Genomic DNA, 22,517 nt, shown 5'->3' with positions numbered 1-22,517 from the left:
TGAAGCAGCACACCGCTTGGCCTGTCGGTACTTGTCCGCTGCCTCAGGAGTCCTATGAGCCAAAAGAACCCGATAGGACTCCTTCTTCAGCTTGACGGCATCCCTCACCGCCGGTGTCCACCAACGGGTTCTAGGATTACCGCCACGACAAGCACCAACTACCTTGCGGCCACAGCTCCTATCAGCCGCCTCGACAATAGAGGCGCGGAACATGGTCCATTCGGACTCAATGTCCAGCACCTCCCTCGTGACATGTTCAAAGTTCTTCCGGAGGTGGGAATTGAAACTCTCTCTGACAGGAAACTCTGCCAGACGTTCCCAGCAAACCCTCACTATGCGTTTGGGCCTGCCAGATCTGTCCGGCATCTTCCCCCACCATCGCAGCCAACTCACCACCAGGTGGTGATCGGTAGAAAGCTCCGCCCCTCTCTTCACCCGAGTGTCCAAAACATGAGGCCGCAAATCCGATGACACAACTACAAAGTCGATCATGGAACTGCGGCCTAGGGTGTCCTGGTGCCAAGTGCACATATGGACACCCTTATGTTTGAAAAATGGTGTTCGTTATGGACAATCTGTGACGGGCACAAAAGTCCAATAACAAAACACCGCTCGGGTTCAGATCCGGGCAGCCATTCTTCCCAATCACGCCTCTCCAGGTTTCACTGTCGCTGCCAACATGAGCATTGAAGTCCCCCAGTAGAACGAGGGAATCCCCCGGGGGAGCACTCTCAAGTACTCCCTCGAGTGAATCCAAAAAGGGTGGGTACTCTGAGCTGCGGTTTGGCGCGTAAGCGCAAACCACAGTCAGGACCCGTTCCCCCACCCGAAGGCGGAGGGAAGCTACCCTCTCGTCCACCGGGTTGAACTCCAACGTACAGGCTCTGAGCCGGGGGGAAACAAGAATTGCCACCCCAGCCCGTCGCCTCTCACTGCCGGCAACGCCAGAGTGGAAGAGAGTCCAGCCCCTCTCGAGAGAACTGGTTCCAGAGCCCTTGCTGTGCGTCGAAGTGAGTCCGACTATATCTAGCCGGAACTTCTCCACCTCGCGCACTAGCTCAGGCTCCTTCCCCCCCAGCGAGGTGACGTTCCACGTCCCAAGAGCTAGCTTCTGTAGCCGAGGATCGGACCGCCAAGTGCCCTGCCCTCGGCTTCCGCCCAGCTCACATCGCACCCGACCTCTATGACCCCTGCTATGGGTGGTGAGTCCATTGGAGGGGGGACCCACGTTGCCTCTTCGGGCTGTGCCCGGCCGGGCCCCATGGGGACAGGCCCGGCCACCAGGCGCTCGCCATCGTGCCCCACCTCCGGGCCTGGCTCCAGAGGGGGGCCCCGGTGACCCGCGTCCGGGCAAGGGAAATCTGGGTTCCTTGTTTGTTTTCTTCATAAAGGTCTTCGAGGTTGAAAGTATTTCTCATAATTCTTCTTCTTTGTACTTTGTAAGCACTATTCATTTGAATAACCTCTTAAACTGGATCATATCTGTACAATGTTTAACATCTTTACTTAATCCATTCCATCATTTAATTCCACATCATGTTAGCTGTTTGCAATTTTACCAAATTATCAAACTTTAATATTTTCGACTCAATAAATAAAGTGTTTGTATGTTCTCTATATCCAACATTATGTATCAGTCTAATTGATCTTTTTTGTAACACGGTTAACGAATGTAGCGCACATTTGTAGTTATTTCCCCATATTTCTGCACAATAACTCAGATATGGTAATACTAAAGTAGCGAGCAGTAGAGAATGTAAGTGATTTGTTAAACCAAACTGTGTGTTTTTTTATCTGGACTCGATAAGAGAATCGATAAGGAATCGGTTCGATAAGAGAATTCGATAATAGGCTCGGACCCCATAAATTCTTATCAAACATCATCCCTACGATACGCGATATATATCTCGATATTTTGCCTTAGCCTTGAATGAACACTCGATGCATATAATCACACCAGTATGATGATTCTATGTGTCTACATTAAAACATTCTTGTTCATACTGCATTAATATATGCTCATTTTAAACTTTCATGCAGGGAGGGAAATCACAACTAAGTAAATTGAACAAAACTGTATTTATTAAACAGTTATTAAGCAGTGGCACAAACATTCATGTCATTTCAAAACAGAAGGTACAAGATTGTCAGAGACATTTTAAAACAAGCTATTAGTGCACTTTTGTGCATGTCACTAAGATGACATATCAAAACAACACTAAATTAAAGTGCACTTTTTGTACAGAACGCCACTACAATAGTTTAAAACAAATAAAGTGCACTTTTGTGCATGATGTCACACAAGATATTTCAATAACTGTCAAATAAAAATGAGCTGCATAATAGGAAATCAAATTGAGTACGTCCTTCGCTATGTGGTAGGTTCCTGCGGACGTTATCTCCTTATGTTGTGGACTATTTTTTTCATACGGTGTTGATGTGGAAATGGTTGCCTCTGCATTTTGTGGGTGTGGCACCGAACGGAGAGGTTGACATGCGGAGTAAGCACTCTTCATTCTCTAGCACGTGACTTTTCAAATGATGCTACAAATTAGCAGTAATGCTACTTTTTGTAGCAACGCTTTTGCCCCACACTTGACAAATTATGGTTGTCTGTTCGACATATTCCCACCACCAGACGATGGACCGTGCTGTTTTTCTTGGGAATTAATTCTTCCTTTATTTGTTACCAGATTCGCACCTTCTTTCTCTCGTATTACCAGCACACCACCACAGCTAATGTTACCCATGCTGCTACCTCTCTGCTCCGCGAGGGCGTATGCGTATGTGACTTATGTAAGAAGGTGCGCTTGATTAAGTCTCTGTGAGAAGCAGTGACAACACAGAGTGAGAAGAGCCTGTAGTGTAATGCCCGCAGCTAAAAGCAACTGCGAGACAACGTATACTCGAATATCCTGATATAGTCATTTTCTATATCGCACAGAGACAAACCCGCGATATATCGAGTGTATCGATATATCAAGTATATCGATATATCGCCCAGCCCTAGTACATATGTAGCATCGTCTACAAAGATACAAAGAATTGCTATTGCAACACCACGTGGTCACATTTAGAACAGCTGTTTCTTTCATTAAAACATTTCAGGTGAATTTGTATTCTTGGCAAACTCATCCCGCGGGCCGGATAAAACCTGTTGGCGGGCCTGATCCGGCCCTCGGGCCTTACGTTTGACATCTCTGTCATACACCAAGTCCAAGCAGGTGGACAACATAGCAACGCCATACTACTAATCATGCATTATAATTTTTGAAATTTTTCAGATGCCTGGAAGAGTCGCTGGGTGGAATCCAAGCACAAGACGGATTATGGCCAATTTGTCCTGACTGCGGGGAAGTTCTACGGCGATGCGGAGAAGGACAAAGGTGAATGGAGTGATTGAATAGGGCCAAAAACAATCATGGTACAGTTTGTTTTAAACATTCCTTTACAAGTTACATTTATAAGAGATGGGCACAATTCAACGTGTCTGAAAAGAGTAGGAAGAAGCAGATTATTCACAGTCCTAACTTGTACATGGTAACACCAGGGCTGTAACTAGGATTTGACAAATACCGAGGTCAAAAATTGATGGCCCGAGAGCAGACCTGGGCCAATTCAGGGTTAAGCTTTTCAATCTGGCCCGCCGGGCATCCCCAAATAATTTTTTTATATCATTGAGATGGAAACTGTAGCTGCCATTATGATGTACAGTGATGTTTTCAAATGACTAAGTCTTGAACTATACAAAGTATTTCAATGGTTGAAATCTGCGCTTTTGCATGATATACTAGTTTATGGTAATCTAAGGCCATGTCCACACGAACACAAAGAGTTTCAAAAACACATATTTGGGGTTGAAACAATCTCCATCCACAAGTGTAGTGTCAAAACTGTCTGTCTACACACAAACACATTCACCTGCTGTCATGCACATTTTGTCGAATCAGAAACCTGCAAAAAGCAGGAAAAAAACATATAAGTCACATTTTTGGGGGAAATTTATTTGATAAAACCCAACACCAAGAATAGGCATTTGAAAGGCAATTTAAAATAAATAAAGAATAGTGAACAACAGGCTGAATAAGTGTACGTTATATGACGCAAAAATAACCAACTGAGAACGTGCCTGGTATGTTAACGTACCATATTATGGTAAGAGTCATTCAAATAACTAACATATAGAAAGGGACCAGCAATCGGAGGGTTGCTGGTTACTGGGGTTCAATCCCCCCCTTCTACCATCCTAGTCACGTCCGTTGTGTCCTTGGGCAAGACACTTCACCCCTTGCTCCTGATGGCTGCTGGTTAGCGCCTTGCATGGCAACTCCCGCCATCAGTGTGTGAATGTGTGTGTGAATGGGTGAATGTGGAAATACTGTCAAAGCGCTTTGAGTACCTTGAAGGTAGAAAAGCGCTATACAAGTATAACCCATTTATCATTTAACATGCTATACGTTTACCAAACAATCTGTCACTCCTAATCGCTAAATCCGATGAAATCTTATACGTCTAGTCTCTTACGTGAATGAGCTAAACAATATTATTTGATGTTTTACGGTAATGTGTTAATAATTTCACACATAATTCGCTCCTGAGTAGAGATGTCCGATAAATGCGTTAAAATGTAATATCGGAAATTATCGGTATCGGTTTTTTATTATCGGTATCATTTTTTAAATTTATTATTAACATAAAAAACACAAGATACACTTACAATTAGTGCACCAACCCAAAAAACCTCCCTCCCCCATTCACACACATTCACACAAAAGGGTTGTTTCTTTCTGTTATTAATATTCTGGTTCCTACATTATATATCAATATATATATCAATACAGTCTGCAAGGGATACAGTCCGTAAGCACACATGATTGTGCGTGCTGCTGGTCCACTAATAGTACTAACATTTAAAAGTTAATTTTACTAATTTTCATTAATTACTAGTTTCTATGTAACTGTTTTTATATTGTTTTACTTTCTTTTTTATTCAAGAAAATGTTTTTAATTTATTTATCTCATTTTATTTTATGAATTTTTTTTAAAAGTACCTTATCTTCACCATACCTGGTTGTCCAAATTAGGCATAATAATGTGTTAATTCCACGACTGTATATATCGGTTGATATCGGTATTGGTTGATATCCGTATCGGTAATTATAGAGTTGGACAATATTGGATATCGGCAAAAAGCCATTATCGGACATCCCTACTCCTGAGTATACAGGTAAAAGCCAGTAAATTAGAATATTTTGAAAAACTTGATTTATTTCAGTAATTGCATTCAAAAGGTGTAACTTGTACATTATATTTATTCAATGCACACAGACTGATGCATTCAAATGTTTATTTCATTTAATTTTGATGATTTGAAGTGGCAACAAATGAAAATCCAAAATTCCGCGTGTCACAAAATTAGAATATTGTGTAAGGGTTAAATTTTGAAGACACTTGGTGCCACAAACTAATCAGCTGATTAACTCAAAACACCTGCAAAGGGCTTTAAATGGTCTCTCAGTCCAGTTCTGAAGCCTACACAAACATGGGGAAGACTTCAGATTTGACAGCTGTCCAAAAGGCAACCATCGACACATTGCACAAGGAGGGAAAGACACAAAAGGTTATTGCTGAAGAGGCTGGCTGTTCTCAGAGCTCTGTGTCCAAACACATTAATGGAGAGGCAAAGGGAAGGAAAAACTGTGGTCAGAAAAAGTGTACAAGCGATAGGGATCACCGCGCCCTGGTCAAGATTGTGAAAAAAAACCCATTCAAAAATGTGGGGGAGATTCAGAAGGAGTGGACAGCTGCTGGAGTCAGTGCTTCAAGATCTACCACCAAGAGACGCTTGAAAGACATGGGTTTCAACTGCCGCATACCTCGTGTCAAGCCACTATTGACCAAGAAACAGCGCGAAAAGCGTCTCACCTGGGCTAAGGAAAAAAAGAGCTGGACTGCTGCTGAGTGGTCCAAAGTCATGTTTTCTGACGAAAGCAAATTTTGCATTTCCTTTGGAAATCGAGGTCCCAGAGTCTGGAGGAAGACAGGAGAGGCACAGGATCCACGTTGCCTGAAGTCTAGTGTAAAGTTTCCACCATCAGTGATGGTTTGGGGTGCCATGTCATCTGCTGGTGTCGGTCCACTCTGTTTCCTGAGATCCAGGGTCAACGCAGCCGTCTACCAGCAAGTTTTAGAGCACTTCATGCTTCCTGCTGCTGACCTGCTCTATGGAGATGGAGATTTCAAGTTCCAACAGGACTTGGCGCCTGCACACAGCGCAAAATCTACCCGTGCCTGGTTTACGGACCATGGTATTTCTGTTCTAAATTGGCCCGCCAACTCCCCTGACCTTAGCCCCATAGAAAATCTGTGGGGTATTGTGAAAAGGAAGATGCAGAATGCCAGACCCAAAAACGCAGAAGAGTTGAAGGCCACTATCAGAGCAACCTGGGCTCTCATAACACCTGAGCAGTGCCAGAAACTCATCGACTCCATGCCACGCCGCATTAACGCAGTAATTGAGGCAAAAGGAGCTCCAACCAAGTATTGAGTATTGTACATGCTCATATTTTTCATTTTCATACTTTTCAGTTGGCCAACATTTCTAAAAATCCCTTTTTTGTATTAGCCTTAAGTAATATTCTAATTTTGTGACACACGGAATTTTGGATTTTTATTTGTTGCCACTTCAAATCATCAAAATTAAATGAAATAAACATTTGAATGCATCAGTCTGTGTGCAATGAATAAATATAATGTACAAGTTACACCTTTTGAATGCAATTACTGAAATAAATCAAGTTTTTCAAAATATTCTAATTTACTGGCTTTTACCTGTATGTCGCACCCCCGGCAAAACTATGAAAAAAAATGCGACTTATAGTCCCAAAAATACGGTAATAGCTGATTTGGTGCAGTATTACATCTCCTATTGTGTCTATTTTGATATACTGGATGTACAATGTACATTATATGTACATTATCTTTAAAACCTGAGCGAATGCACGCCTGTGCTGCTGAAACCCAACACTCATGGAATTATAACATGTGAAGTGTACATTATTTCTAAAATTAGCGCGCACTATCGAGCCAAGGAAACCATTAAGCATGTTTAAAGGAATTATAAAGCATTTAATCATCAATATAATGATATGGTACATGTGTAATGACGTGTATATTGTCTTTAACATCAGTACACACTACAAGGAGGACACTTATATTGTTTTTTTTAGTTGCTTGGGCGCTTTTTACGAGCGAGCACGGTCGCGCCCGGCTCCATCCATAAGAATGGAAGCAAGATATGTAAGTTAATTTCATGATTTCTCGTTAAACAAGGACTAAAAACATAAGATAATGTAGCACCTTTCTTATGACATAGAGCAAAAAGTCTTCTTGTCAAAGTTATCCCATCAGGTGGAGGTTCCACAGTGATCGAATCCAAAACAGCGGACTGTCATTTGTGCCGGCGGAGTGTCGCAAAGCCCATTTTGATGTCTTTTTTTATTAATGATGAGTGAAAAGAGCAGCATGTTTATGTTCAAACATACAATAAGCCATCTTATAATGTGTTTAAATCTAGCAAGGCAGTGTTGTTGAGCTTTGAAATGACAGCGCACAACCGTAACGTCATCACAAGTCTCCGTTTGTGCCATGTACACGCATATGCTAAGCACTTTGGCCAGCGTTTGCAGAAGTCTGCGTTTTTAAAGACAACAGTATGCGTCTTCGTGTGGACAAGAGGCCTAAACGCAGAGATAAGTATGCGTTTATTAAGTAGCTGTGTTTGTGTGGATATGGCCTAAGTCCTAGTAGCTCAGACGAGACACCAAGCAGTGGGGGTGGGGCGCGTTTCCACAGAGTGTCAGCCTGAAATACGGGTGTTGGGGACAGACCCGGAAGGAGATTTTTACAACAAAGTTCTAAAACTTAGTGATATATCACATAGTAGGTGTTTTGTTTCTACCCTTCACGTTCATATTTCGCTGTGTTTGTTGCGTTTTGCTTCATTGTAAAATATGTCGATCAAGTGTGATATGTTGTCAATATTCAGTGTTTTATCGTTCATAGTTAATATTGTAAATCTTGCATTCTTTATTTTCATGTACATTCTGGGTGTCTCATTCAGTAAAAAAATAAACAATTCCATTTCGTTTTTTAAGGCGGTCTGTCATAACATTTTTAGCCTTCAGACATTATTGTGAGGTTTGTATTAGTGTTCCTACAAATAGATATACCACCCCCAGACACATGTTTTTCTCTAAATTTGGCCCCCCGAGGCAAAGTAATTGCCCAGGCCTGCCCGAGAGGAACTTTGAAACGTTGAAGTCATGGGTATCACAGCACCATAGAAATATTACCTATAGCAACATAATTTCCAAAATAATAGCTTTAATTGAGGTAGAACTATCATGTGTTGTACAACATATTTGACAATCAGCATGATTTTTTAACAGTCCACTTGTTTTATTAATATGCTGAAGTTTAGCGTATTAAACAATTTTAACATTATTAAAAAATAAATTTAAAAACATCGCTACAATTTTAACGCCGACAGATTTCAACCCAAGACCTTTTGCTTTGATGTTGTGAGCCACCGGAAGGCCAACAAGGAAATCGGTCTCTATGTTCTTATAAGTGACTGGAAATACATTTGGGGTGAAACTTTATATAAATCGCCTTGTCATTCAATAATTTACTTTTGACCTGTGCTTCCTCATGCTAAATAGCCCCCCCCACGAATCACAAAGTTTTACGCACAGCTCGTGCTCTGAGTTTAGGGCGGGGCGTGCTTGATCCCTGTGAGCATAACCTGACTGACATGAAAACGATATTATGCAGACAGCGTTTCACAGCAATTTCATTCAGTTGAAACTAGGGCTGGGCGATATGGCTGAAAACTATATCATGGTACACATTTTTATATTGATGGATATTAGGGTTGTAACGGTATCAAATCCCATGGTACAATATTATCAATATTAATAAGGCCACGGTACGATTATTATTGCGGTATATGTCAAAAAAAAAACTTGATAAAAATGCCAGATGCGATATTTTTAAACCGTTATATCCCTAATCAATATCGATAACTAATACATATTATGATTTGTTTAAGCCTGCCAATAAATACATTAAACAAATTACCAACTTACCAGGGATGCTTTTTATCAGTGGAGAGGGTGTCTGGTAGCCAGGTAGGATGAGTACAACTAAGTTAATAAAATAATTAAAGTCGATTTAGAATTGGGGATTAAATCACCAAAAAGTATTCCCGGGTGCAGCCACCATTGCTGCTCACTGCTCCCCTCACCTCCCAGGGGGTGAGGGTAATGGGTCAAATGCAGAGGATAATCTCACCACACCTAGTATGTGTGTGACACTCATTGGTACTTTAACTTGAAGGTAGTTACAGATTTGAAACACTACATGGCAGTAGTGTATAAGCTATTGAACACTACACAGTAGTTTGAGAAGCTACTCATTAAAGCAACGCATTGGAAGTGTCCAGATGTTGCCGCACCGTCTGCATTAAAACCAACGAGACTTAAAAAAAAGTTTCTGTTATTGAGTCGATACAATTTTTGTTTCTCTTCTTACTCCATGCAGTGAATCCACGGCAAGACTGAAAGACGGCGCAACTAATGTTGGTAGTTGATACTGTTATGTGATTGGCTGTTAGCGTGTCCCTCCCATTGCTCAGTGACAGTTCCTGTTTTCTGGGTTCCCAAAGCTCGAGTGATTTCATGAAACTCATCTTGCCTCATAATTTCTGGTTTCTTCCCACCCAAAAATATCAATGTATATTGAATATTTTATCGCAGTTTATATCGATATCGGTTGTGTTTATCGACATGTATTTTGATATTGTTTGCCGGCCCAGCCCTTTAACGTTTGTCACGTATATTTTAATGTTAACCTTATGTTGACAGCACATTTTGGATCGGACGATGTTTAAAGTAAAAGTGGACCTGATTGTGTTACGTTGTTGTCTGGAGTTGTAGCTGGCTGTGCATGACCAAAGATCGTATATTGCGAAAGGATTATCTATCACATGGTAATGTACAGTGCACACAATGTCCTACATTAAGTACATTTGCATTTCAGTCATGATCTTTTTGTCATTTACAAAAAAATCCAGAGAACATGACCTTGTCTTCGTAGTTACAGCCATGTTAACATTTACTATCGGTCAGTCCAGGACTTTACTGGATTTTTTGTGATAGTTGGGGTCAGAAATGTCTGAATTTGCAGCGGCATTTTCAGAAAACTACATAGGGAGAATCACAGAGAAAAGTAGGAATGCTTTTTGAGAATGATCTGAGAACAAAGTTGGGACGAAGATGTTGATGAAACACATGCAGTTTTTCACCTTGAAGTACCAGTAGAGTGGAAAAACAAGTTGACTATATATGCCAAATTGTTTCATTGTATCCATTAAACCATATCCACTTTGTATTTACAACCCACAAAGTATGTAAATATGCCGTCTAAACATCACAAAATGCCACAAATTCAGTCGGTCATTTTGAATTTTCGCTCTGAATATCTTGGGGAAAATTTCCGTAGTTTCTACATCACTGTAGTAACTCGTGATGTGTGAGTCATGAACGAATCGTTCAAAACACGCAAGTTCATTACTGAATCAGCACTCTCGTGTTGTCGCCATTAAGCCGGTCAGTGACTTGTTCTTGCCAAGCTAAACAAATAATAACGAATAAACCATGTAATATGAAATTTATTTTGCCCCTTTTACTCTAACTGCGTTTTTATAAATGTATTAGCCCCATAGAAACAGCAACAAATATGTTTATTGCCACAAATCAGTTATCTTTTCCACTTCCTGCCCAAGTTGAATCACTGCTGTCTCACAGTTCGGCGTGTGCTGCTGTGGGTGCCTGACGAAGACTCACTGAATCACAGATTCTGAGTGAACAAACTACGAACTGACCAATGGGTATTTTATTTAATATTGGACTGTTAAATCTTTATATAATGTTGCACTATTGTTTGGTTAGTTTTTTGCATTTAGTTTTTGTTTTGTTCGGAGAATTCAGTTGTGAGCATTTCCTTTTTGGTATATGCCACCTTTTCACCAGCAACAGGTGCTGTTGCACCACTTCTGCAGTCACATACAGATTACAATGTACACTTTTATGTATCCCACTATGGCAATATAGCGATCTCATTCAATTTGCAAATTTGCATTAGTATTATTTGTAGTTGCATAAGGATCCCACAGACAGAGAGGGAGAGAAGTGGTTGGTAAAAACTACAATGCCAGTAACGGTTGCTGTGGATATAATAACTGAATAAAGGCTACAGTTCATCAAGATGTAGCGAAATTATCTTAAATTGTTGCCACAGTTTTAGAATCAATACTGTTCTAAAGGTGTGCAGCACTAACCTTTTGCAGGTGTTATTAAATGCCGGTATTTGTTACAATATGTGCGAGTCTCTTCGGATGCGCCTTGTGGTGGTTGACGGCGAGACTTTTGCAGTCGCCAATCATGTGCAATGTTCTACACATGCGCTCTGTGCTGAGTGAATCATGTGTGAAGTTCTGCACATGCGCTCTGTGCTGAGTGAATCGAGTGGGGGTGAGCCTTAGCATGCAGTAAACATGTTTTGTGCATGTGTTTTGGGATGAGTTAATCAATTCACTTTGGTGAGTGACTCATAGGTACCTGAGTCAGTAAAAAGAATCACATTTACCATTACTCGTAGTAACGCTTCTGCACTCTGACCATATTAACAGTTCAGTCATCAACAATTGGCAAGAGATGAGCTGTTTATCATTCACAACCCTTATGTAAGACAAGAACACATATGCTTGGCTTTTATTATGCATTCAAAATTGTAAATGAGTCAACAGATCGAGGGTGGTGTGTGTGTGTGTGTGTGTGTGTGTGTGTGTGTGTGTGTGTGTGTGTGTGTGTGTGTGTGTGTGTGTGTGTGTGTGTGTGCGCGCGCGCGTGCGTGTGCGTGCGTGCGTGCGATGAGATATCTATCTCGAGAGCGATATCTAGAGTGCGTGATCTAGAGAGAGAGAGAGATACCTTGAGATAAATGATAAATGGGTTGTACTTGTATAGCGCTTTTCTACCTTCAAGGTACTCAAAGCGCTTTGACACTACTTCCACATTTACCCATTCACACACACATTCACACACTGATGGAGGGAGCTGCCATGCAAGGCGCTAACCAGCACCCATCAGGAGCAAGGGTGAAGTGTCTTGCTCAGGACACAACGGACATGACGAGGTTGGTACTAGGTGGGGATTGAACCAGGGACCCTCGGGTCGCGCACGGCCATTCTTCCACTGCGCCACGCCGTTCCCAGAGATGAGAGAGCTATGTATATATACAGTACAGGCTAAACGTTTGGACACACCTCATTCAATGTGTTTTCTATTTTCATTGTAGATTGTCACTGAAAGGTTAAAAACTATGAATGAACATGTGGAGTTATGTACCTAACAAAAAAAGGTGAAGTACCTGAAAACATGTTTTATATTCTAGTTTCTTCAAAATAGCCACCCTTTGTTCTGATTACTGCTTTGCACACTCTTGGCATTCTCTCAATGCGCTTCAAGAGGTAGTCACCAGAAATGGTTTTCACTTCACAGGTGTGCCTTATCAGGGTTGATTAGTGGAATTTATTGCTTTATCAATGGGGTTGGGACCATCAGTTGAGTTGTGAATGAAAATGTGCGTCCAAACTTTTGGCCTGTACTGTGTGTGTGTATATATATATATATATATATATATATATATTACACATTACTAATAACTATGTAAACGGTTAATTTCTAATTTCTTGCTAAAGAATCAAGGGAAAGACAATCCTTAGTAATGTTTTTTTTTTTGGTCAAATTTAATTATACATTATTTACATTCTTAAATGAAAGATTCATTTTATTAGGAATGTAATAGTAACTATCAGTTAACATATGGTACAGAGGTTGCAAAGAAAAAGCCATCTGGTTGAACTCTTAGACTGAGCAATTTCTTTAAGTTTTCATTCAGCTCTTCTTAACCACAATGTAGCAATATTGGGACTCCACATCTTATTCAGTTGAAGCTGACTTAAGATGAGAGAGGGGTACAACTTGGACTGATCACCAATCATCGGGTACATAATACAGTAAAGTCACACTTGCTGAAAACTATGGACAAAGTATCCAGTTCGCCTAACATGAATGTTTTTGGGATAAGGAGAAAAACAGTGTGATAATTTCCCTTGGTCACTGTGGTAGGTTTGCAGACAAGCCAGGACGCCCGCTTCTACGCTCTGTCTTCACGCTTCGATGACTTCAGCAACCAAGGCCAGCCTCTTGTCATCCAGTTCACCGTGAAGCACGAGCAGAACATCGACTGCGGTGGTGGATACGTCAAAGTGTTCCCCTCTGGCCTCAAACAGGAGGAGATGCATGGGGACTCAGTCTACAATGTCATGTTTGGTATGTTTGCACATGTTAAGTATGTGATGTCACATTGAACCTCTCACCTTTGTATATGCAGGTCCTGATATTTGTGGCCCTGGCACAAAGAAAGTCCATGTAATCTTCAACTACAAAGGAAAGAACCATTTGGTTAACAAAGATATCCGATGCAAGGTGAGTCATTAAGTGGTTGTGTCACACAAGTGCACACTTTCCTCTTTCTTCAAGCCAAAATCATTGCATTTAAATGTTGACTTGCATTAAAATGTCTGAAAACGACTACAGCTAAAAAGTACCGTATTTTTCGGAGTATAAGTCGCACCTGCCGAAAATGCATAATAAAGAAGGAAGAAAACATATATAAGTCGCACTGGAGTATAAGTCGCATTTTCTGGGGAAATGTATTTAATAAAACCCAACACCAAGAATAGACATTTGAAAGGCAATTTAAAATAAATAAAGAATAGTGAACAACGGGCTGAATAAGTGTACGTTATATGACGCATAAATAAGCAACTGAGAACGTGCCTGGTATGTTAACGTAACATATTATGGTAAGAGTCATTCAAATAACTATAACATATAGAACATGCTATACGTTTATGCTATATGCTATACTCCTAATCGCTAAATCCCATGAAATCTTATACGTCTAGTCTCTTACGTGAATGAGCTAAATAATATTTGATATTTTATGGTAATGTGTTTATAATTTCACACATAAGTAGCTCCTGAGTATAAGTCGCACCCAAACTATGAAAAAAATTGCGACTTATAGTCCGAAAAATACGGTACTGTGCTAATTTTAAGTCACCACTAGCTTTTTAAAAAAAATGTTTAACTTACTGGTTGTGAAACCTAAAAATTTGAGGCACCAATTATTTCTTGATACCGGTTGACTTTCAAGTTGTTCTAATCTAGAAACTTATTTTGAAATACCCTTTGAGTGAATTGGCTCATTTATATTAAATGTTAACTGCCATACAGTGTAGAGAAAACTACAATAAAGAAAATCTGCAAAGAATCCAATTAAGGGGTCTATTCAACTAACCATTATTCTATAGTTCAGACCATAAGAAGTCCAGCAGGACGTCTCCAAATTACTTTTTAAAGGGGTCCCATTATGTAAAACCAACTTTTCTTGCCTGTTGGTACTTTTCTGCGACAAAGGAGCCCAGGGCCCACTCATTAACATTGAATTAGTAATGTTATTCTTAATTTAATCTTGATTTTAATCATATTCAATAATTATATATAACCTACTTAGTTTACAACCTTGTCAAATGATATGAAACCATGTGTTTATCACAAATATTATTATTTAACACATAAACCTTGGGCTTAGGTCAGGCTGAATAGAAAACTAAATACTAACCAAATATATTGCATGAGAGGGCACTCAAATTATTGACGGAAATAAATAAATGTTACAATATATACAATGAATCAAATTTACAATATATTTTAATAATGTGTTCAACTTTGATCTGATTTCTGCCACAGTTTCAGATATACAGTATGTTGGAAAAAGTTTAGAACACAAGGGAGTGTTTTAAATGTAGAAAACAATTATAATGTGACCTCTTCAAGCCTTTATAACATCGAAACTGTTGCAGGTAATATGATGTTCAGTGCTGTTATCAACTTACCATATGTATGGAGTTTGCATGTTCTCTCGTTGACTGTGGGTTGGTACTCCGGCTTCCTCCCACCTGGCAACGCTTAATAGACCCTGATGTGTGAATGGTTGTCGGTCTATCTTTGTTGGCCCTGGGATGAGTTGGCGATGTCCTTGGTGTACCTTGACTTTTACTCTAGTGCAGCTGGGAAAGGCTCAAAAGGCATGGATAAAGTTGTCAAGTTATTAAAGATTGCGATTTTTGACACATGACATAATGTGTCAAAAATGGTAATGTATCGTTTTAATAGGTTGTAGTGTAAAATATGTATACTAAATCACAAAAATACACCAATATTTGCATATTTTTCTAAAGAGTCATCTTCTTTAGAAGGGACACATTAGAGGTTTTCTTGGATTGGCTCTGACCAGGAGACCGGTGTTTAAAGTGACCAATCACAAAGGAGGGGAATTGCTGGGCTGTGTATTTAGGGGCAGTTCCAATACACACCCTTGCCCTACTTTTATGCCTTATCCCTAAAGTTTGCGTGTTCCCGTGAGGGTAGTGGTGTCCCAATTACTCTTTGCATATAGGGGTAGTGGGTATAAAGAGAAGTAGGGGGTATGGATAGAGGGGATTTGAGATGCTGACTTGCCCATGGAGGGCCATAAAAAATTCCCCAATTTCTGCATAAATTATATATTACACATCAGTTTGTAACGTGAGCCAGCTCGCCACGCTAATTAACGTCAGGTTAAAATATCAATGTGAAAACATTAACGTTGAAAATATTTGCAAGAGACAATAGTCATTGATGGCAGCTTTTTCTCCGTGTAATTATTTGTCTATTCATCATCTTCAGCATGATGAATGGTAATAAAATGATCTCAACCGTTAGCTGTATTGCTGTCTGGTTTGTTGTGTAATAGTGGGACTAGAGTTGTACAGTACACAGCTACTAATTAAGTACTAGGGTACTAATGAATCAAAAAAGGTACTATTGCCTTTGAAAAATACACTTTTTTTTTTCATCCACATAAGCTGCCTTGCGGCGGTGACGTTGCTGAGCTGCTGGCGCATGTGTGTCAACATGCACACATAGCGCATACAAGCAGAAACAGTGCGGAGGGTAGAAATGGCAAAAACGACAATTATACTTGTTAATAAAGAGGATGCGTGAAGTGCAGTATCGAGGTGTCGGGGCTTCAAAACTACCGATAAAGGTGACGCTTTAAACACAAAAGCGCCACGCTGCAAGCGGTGCTTCAAAACACAGCTTTTACTGTATTGCCACCTTTGCTTCAAACTTAGGTAAATACTTATATAACCAGCATTCAGATTTGCACAAGGAGTTTGAAGAGTGACAGGTAATGTAGTTAAGTAGCTCCCTCCGAGCACATATACAGTAGATACAAAGATGCGCACACAGCTGGTCGGCCTATTGTCATATATTAGTGCAGTCAAAACCGCCCACATTGCGTAATCTAATGCAAGTGAATTGACTTGAATTTCCGTAACAAATTCCTACTATTTCATTTGTGTTTTATCTTTACAGTGTGTCTTTTACCTGCTACATGTCTTATCTGTACATTTAGCAATAGTATTTTTGCACCTGGGGATAAGTTGATTGGCAACACTAAAATTGGCCCTAGTGTGTGGATGTGAGTGTGAATGTTGTCTGTCTATCTGTGTTGGCCCTGCGATGAGGTGGCGACTTGTCCAGGGTGTACCCCGCCTTCCGCCCGATTGTAGCTGAGATAGGCTCCAGCGCCCCCCGCGACCCCAAAGGGAATAAGCGGTAGAAAATGGATGGATGGATTTTTTTAGTATTTACTAATAAATCTAGTAAATCATGATGAAGCATTTAATACAATGTCAAAAAAGCATTCTATTCTAACCTAATTCGAGATTGTGGCGGCTATATGTAATTTTTAAAATTGTAAATCGTTGTCTGAGTGCAATAAGAAAAGCCCAGCGTGTTGAATGCCTTTTTTTTAGTTTAATTCAAGATTCAAGATTGTTTATTGTCATATGCACAGTTAAACAGACAGTTTGCCGTACAATGAAAATCTTGCTTTGCTAGTCCACCCTTCAACAAGTCACACGGTACTTAGCTAAAAATAAAAAAATAAAATGTATATACAAGGCACAGTAAGTAACATAACATAATTGCACATTCTGATTGACAGTCAACAGTATAAATATGGAGGTGACCTTGGGTCACAGCAGCAGTTAAAGTGTCTTTAGTGAACAAAGGTGAAAAGTGTCTACAGTGATGGTTCACAGTTCGGGGGTGGTCATGGTAGCTGTCTTTTGTTCAAAAAGATAAAAGTAAAACGGGGGGGCTAGCATTCAATACATACAAGTTAGCATTCACAAGCCTGATGGCTTGTGGGTAGAAACTGTTTGTCAGTCTCGTAGTCCTGGATTTCAGGCTCCTGTATCGTCTGCCTGATGGTAGGAGGCTGAAGAGACTGTGCTGGGGGTGTGTACCGGTACTGTCCTTTATGATGTTGTGTGTTCTCCGGGTGGCCCTGGTAGAGTACATGTCCTGTAGTGAGGGGGAGGCTGTTCCTGATATGTACTGAGCAGTTTTAATCACTCGCTGGAGTGCCTTCCTGTCCTTAGCAGTGCAGTTTCCATACCAGACCGCAGTTGAGCTGGTAAGGACACTCTCAACCGTACTTCTATAGAAGTTGCTGAGAATTTTGGGTGGCATGCCAATATTTCTCAGCCTTCTTAGGAAGTACAGCCGCTGCTGGGCTTTCTTTATTGTTTGTTGGGTGTTGTGATCCCAGGTGAGGTCCTCGCTGATGTGGGTCCCGAGGAATTTAAAGGTTTTCACCCTGTCCACCTTTGTCCCCCCTATGTACAGAGGTGTGAACTGTGCACTCCTTCTCCGTGGGTCAATAATCATCTCCTTGGTGTTGTCTGTGTTCAAGGAGAGATTATTATCCTGACACCAGGCCACCAGTTCCGCTACCTCCCTTCTGTATGCTGCCTCAGCTCTCCCGGTGATCAGTCCGACGACCGTAGTATCATCTGCAAACTTGATGATACTGGTGTTGTTCTGGGAGGCCACACAGTCGTGTGTAAAGAGGGTGTACAATAGGGGGCTCAGCACGCAGCCTTGGGGGGTCCCTATGCTTAGAACCTTTGTGCCTGATGTCTGGTTGCCGATTCTGACTGACTGGGGCCGGTTTGTGAGAAAGTTCAGGACCCAGTCACAGAGAGCCGGTGTCAGACCAACAGTGAGGAGTTTAGCAGTGAGTTTTTGTGGGATGGCCTTGTTGAAAGCAGAGCTGTAGTCGATGAATAATAGCTTGGCATAGGTGTCCTTGCCCTCTAAGTGGGTAAGTGTGGTGTGGATGACGGTGTTGACTGCATCCTCAGTGGACCGGTTCTGCCGGTAGGCAAACTGTAGAGGGTCCAGTGTGTCTAGGATGGTCTTCTTGATGTGTGACATGACTATCCTCTCAAAGCACTTCATCACTATTGGGGTGAGTGCAACAGGGCGATAGTCATTCAGACAGGTCAGTGTTTTTCTTTGGCAGGGGCACCATGGTGGTGGTCTTGAAGCAGGTGGTCACAACAGCTTGTGCTAGTGACAAGTTGTATATGTCAGCAAGTACGTCAGCCAGCTCTGATGAACACACCCTGAGGGCCTGGCCAGGGATGTTGTCTGGGCCAGGGATAATTCCAATCTTATAAAATTGTCCTTTGAGTGCAATAAGAAACATATGTTTAATGTTCCTTAAGATTTTCTGTGGTCTTTTATTTTTTTAAATATTGAAATACATATCGATATACATTTTGGTACTGGTACCAAAATATTATGTGCAAACAGTAACTACATTGTCTCTTCCAAATGTAAATGTGGGACACCACATAGCATGTGGTGTCCCAATTCTTAAGGAAGATTGCAAAACTATAGCCCTTGTTGCTTTGTTTGGAGGATGTAGTGAGTGAGGGTAAACATTGGGATGCAGCCTTTATGCCCACCCATATGTACCAAAAGGATGGAACGACACCGTGTCGAGAAAGACACATTGCACACGCTAGCAGAGTGTTTTTTTTGCACAAATATTTTGGCACTGATTTGGCACCTTATATTAGGGTCTAGAATACTGCTGGGTAAAAAAACTATAACATTGGCATTATCAAAAGCAACTTATAGTTGTTTCTTTTAAACTGCACAAACGAGCAGTAAGACGACTTCTTCCTCTGCACGTGCTTTAAAATGTTGGTTGGTTGATATGACTGAATAGAGCGACAATGTAGTTATATATGGTCACTATAGCATTGCTAAAACTACACATCTAAAGTAGTGTTGAATGTAGATTTGTGCAAGGTTGGATGTTTTCCTCATAGTCACCCCACAAAATAGGCCTCTAACTTGATGAGTGGCATTAGAATGTGGGAATTCTGTCACTGCAGGTTTGTAAAGTTTTTGCTTCAGTGTTTTGTAGATATTTAATTGCATGCAAAGGTTCTGGCTAACATTAAAAACAATAAGGTGTGTGATAACACGTTTAGTCATTTCTGCTTGGCAGGATGACGAATTCTCTCACTTGTACACACTTATCGTCAACCCTGACAACACGTACGAGGTGAAGATAGACAACAAAAAGGTTGAGTCTGGCAGCCTGGAGGAGGATTGGGACTTCCTGCCTCCCAAAAAGGTTAAGGACCCTGAAGCCAAGAAGCCAGAAGATTGGGATGACCGAGAGAAAATTCCCGACCCTGAGGATACCAAACCAGAGGTGAATAGGGACCACACTTCATTGAATCCCGCATTGAATCGGAATTAAAATTATTTACCTCAGTGATTGGTTTGACAGGGCTGGGACAAGCCTGAAAACATTCCAGATCCCGATGCCAAGAAACCAGATGACTGGGACGATGAAATGGATGGAGAGTGGGAGCCTCCCATGATCACTAACCCAGAATACAAGGTAAACACACTTAAAAGTTGGGGTTTAATGGATATTTTGCCACATGTGGCTCAATAATTGAGGCACATTTTTTGTTGTATACAAAATAGACAATGTGGCTTCCTGTCCTGTCAAATAGGGTGATTGGAAGCCCAAAGAGATCAGCAACCCTGCTTACAAGGGAAAGTGGGTCCATCCTGAGATAGACAACCCGGAGTACACCGCTGATTCTGAGATCTACAAATATGACAGCATTGGTGTGATCGGACTGGACCTGTGGCAGGTAAGAGCTCGTTTCTAACTTCCTCTAACATCTAGATATTTTTACAAAGAGATCACACAAAATGTATGCAACAGACGACGTACTAGTAATGTGGTGTACACACAAAGATTGTCCAAATCTGAAGAAGTTTTATGTTACAGGCGCCACACACATAAACGTTTAAAAGACATTCAGCAGTTTTGATCTTTGTAACTGGTGTGCCACAATCTCGTGGATCGTCGGCTTTCCCCACAGACAAGAAGTGTTTAGGTGTGCAACTCACGATTATTTTGGTAGCCGACGACTAGTGTACATCACACGTAGTAAAATGATAAGAACCTTCCGGAGAGCTATCAAATCTATTATGAACGCTTCAATTGAGGCACCTGAAAATAGCCATTGAGAGAGGATGAAAGGACCATAATGCCGTGGTTTAACTTGTCAAGATGCACATAGTTTCAGCGAAAGGAGACTACATTTATTGGCTGTTTGGACGTTACGTGCATACAATCGTGTGTCAAATATTGTCGGTCCAAAATTAAGCATTTTCAAGCATAAAAATGGCTAAATAAAGTAAAATATATCAATACTAGAGTAGTATTTGCCACTAGTGGAGATCTAACCAATCAGAGCGTACTGTTCAGTATTGTAGCCCCTGATTTGGCTCCGCCTCAGGCAGTATCATATATTGGAATAACAGATGACTAAAGGCTGTTACTTCATGTCTAGCGGGCTCTCATAATGTTGAAAAATGTATTTAGGCTGTCAAACAGTTTTATGTTTGAGCTTTGAAAATATTCAATTTAAAATTAATAAGAAATTAATTTTTGCGGTCATGTCTGGAACTAATGAAACGAAACTAATAACCGTGAGATGACTGCAACGATTTCATCTGAACCGTGATAGTTGAACTATTTGACTATTCAATAGAAAATACATACAGTACAGGCCAAAAGTTTGGACACACTTTCTCATTCAATGCATTTTTTAATTTTCATGACTATTTACATTGTAGATTGTCACTGAAGGAATCAAAACTATGAATGAACACATGTGGAGTTATGTACCTTATAAAGAAAGGTTTGATTGATTGATTGATTGAGACTTTTATTAGTAGATTGCACAGTGAAGTACATATTCCGTACAATTGACCAATAAATGGTAACACCCGAATAAGTTTTTCAACTTGTTTAAGTCGGGGTCCATTGATTAATGATACAGATATATACTATCATCATAATATAGTCATCACACAGGATAATCATCAGAGTATATACATTTAATTATTTACATTATTTACAATCCGGGGTGTGGGATGAGGAGGGGGCGGGGGGTTAGGTTTGGTTGATATCAACACTTCAGTCATCAACAATTGCATTATCAGAGAAATGGACATTGAAACAGTGTAGGACTGACTTGGTAGGATATGTACAGCAAGTAGTGGACATAGAGAGATCAGAAAGCATAAGAAAAAGTATCTACATTTGATTATTTACATTTGTTTATTAACAATCCGGGGAGGGTGTTAGTTTAGGGTTGAAGTTGCCTGGAGGTGTTCTTTTAGTGCGGTTTTGAAGGAGGATAGAGATGCCCTTTCTTTTACACCTGTTGGGAGTGCATTCGATATTGATGTGGCATAGAAAGAGAATGAGTTAAGACCTTTGTTAGATCGGAATCTGGGTTTAACGTGGTTAGTGGAGCTCCCCCTGGTGTTGTGGTTATGGCGGTCATATGGCGGTTAAGGAAGTAGTTTGACATGTACTTCGGTATCAGGGAGGTGTAGTGGATTTTATAGACTAGGCTCAGTGCAAGTTGTTTTACTCTGTCCTCCACCCTGAGCCAGCCCACTTTGGAGAAGTGGGTAGGAGTGAGGTGTGATCTTGGGTGGAGGTCTAGAATTAATCTGACTAGCTTGTTCTGGGATGTTTGGAGTCTAGATTTGAGGGTTTTGGAGGTGCTGGGGTACCAGGAGGTGCATGCGTAATCGAAAAAGGGTTGAATGAGAGTTCCCGCTAGAATCCTAATGGTGCTTTTGTTGGCCAGAGAGGAGATTCTATAGAGAAATCTCGTTCGTTGGTTGACCTTTTTGATTACCTTGGTTGCCATTTTATCACAGGAAAGATTAGCCTCTAGAATGGAACCTAGGTAGATGACCTCATCTTTCCTGGTGATAACAATGTCACCCACTTTTATAATGAAGTCATTGACTTTCTTAAGGTTGATGTGGGACCCAAACAGAATGGATTCCATTTTACCCAAGTGT

At 40.7% G+C, this 22,517-nt stretch overlaps 1 protein-coding gene across 1 annotated transcript in view; it reads left to right on the top strand.

Annotated features, from left to right (window-relative positions):
- calr (calreticulin) overlaps window positions 1-22,517 on the top strand; it is a 33,518-nt gene that overhangs the window by 6,751 nt on the left and 4,250 nt on the right. Inside the window, exons 2-7 of the mRNA XM_061977778.2 lie at window positions 3,285-3,386; window positions 13,254-13,457; window positions 13,519-13,613; window positions 19,612-19,821; window positions 19,900-20,013; window positions 20,132-20,275. Of these exons, the coding sequence (XP_061833762.2) occupies window positions 3,285-3,386; window positions 13,254-13,457; window positions 13,519-13,613; window positions 19,612-19,821; window positions 19,900-20,013; window positions 20,132-20,275 (869 nt within the window). The remainder of the gene's footprint in view (window positions 1-3,284; window positions 3,387-13,253; window positions 13,458-13,518; window positions 13,614-19,611; window positions 19,822-19,899; window positions 20,014-20,131; window positions 20,276-22,517) is intronic.

This window comes from Nerophis lumbriciformis, linkage group LG18 (genome assembly GCF_033978685.3).
Source record: "Nerophis lumbriciformis linkage group LG18, RoL_Nlum_v2.1, whole genome shotgun sequence".
NCBI classification, from domain to species: domain Eukaryota; kingdom Metazoa; phylum Chordata; class Actinopteri; order Syngnathiformes; family Syngnathidae; genus Nerophis; species Nerophis lumbriciformis.
The sequence above is the reverse complement of the archived record's forward strand: the minus strand, read 5'-3'. Positions and strand labels throughout refer to the sequence as shown.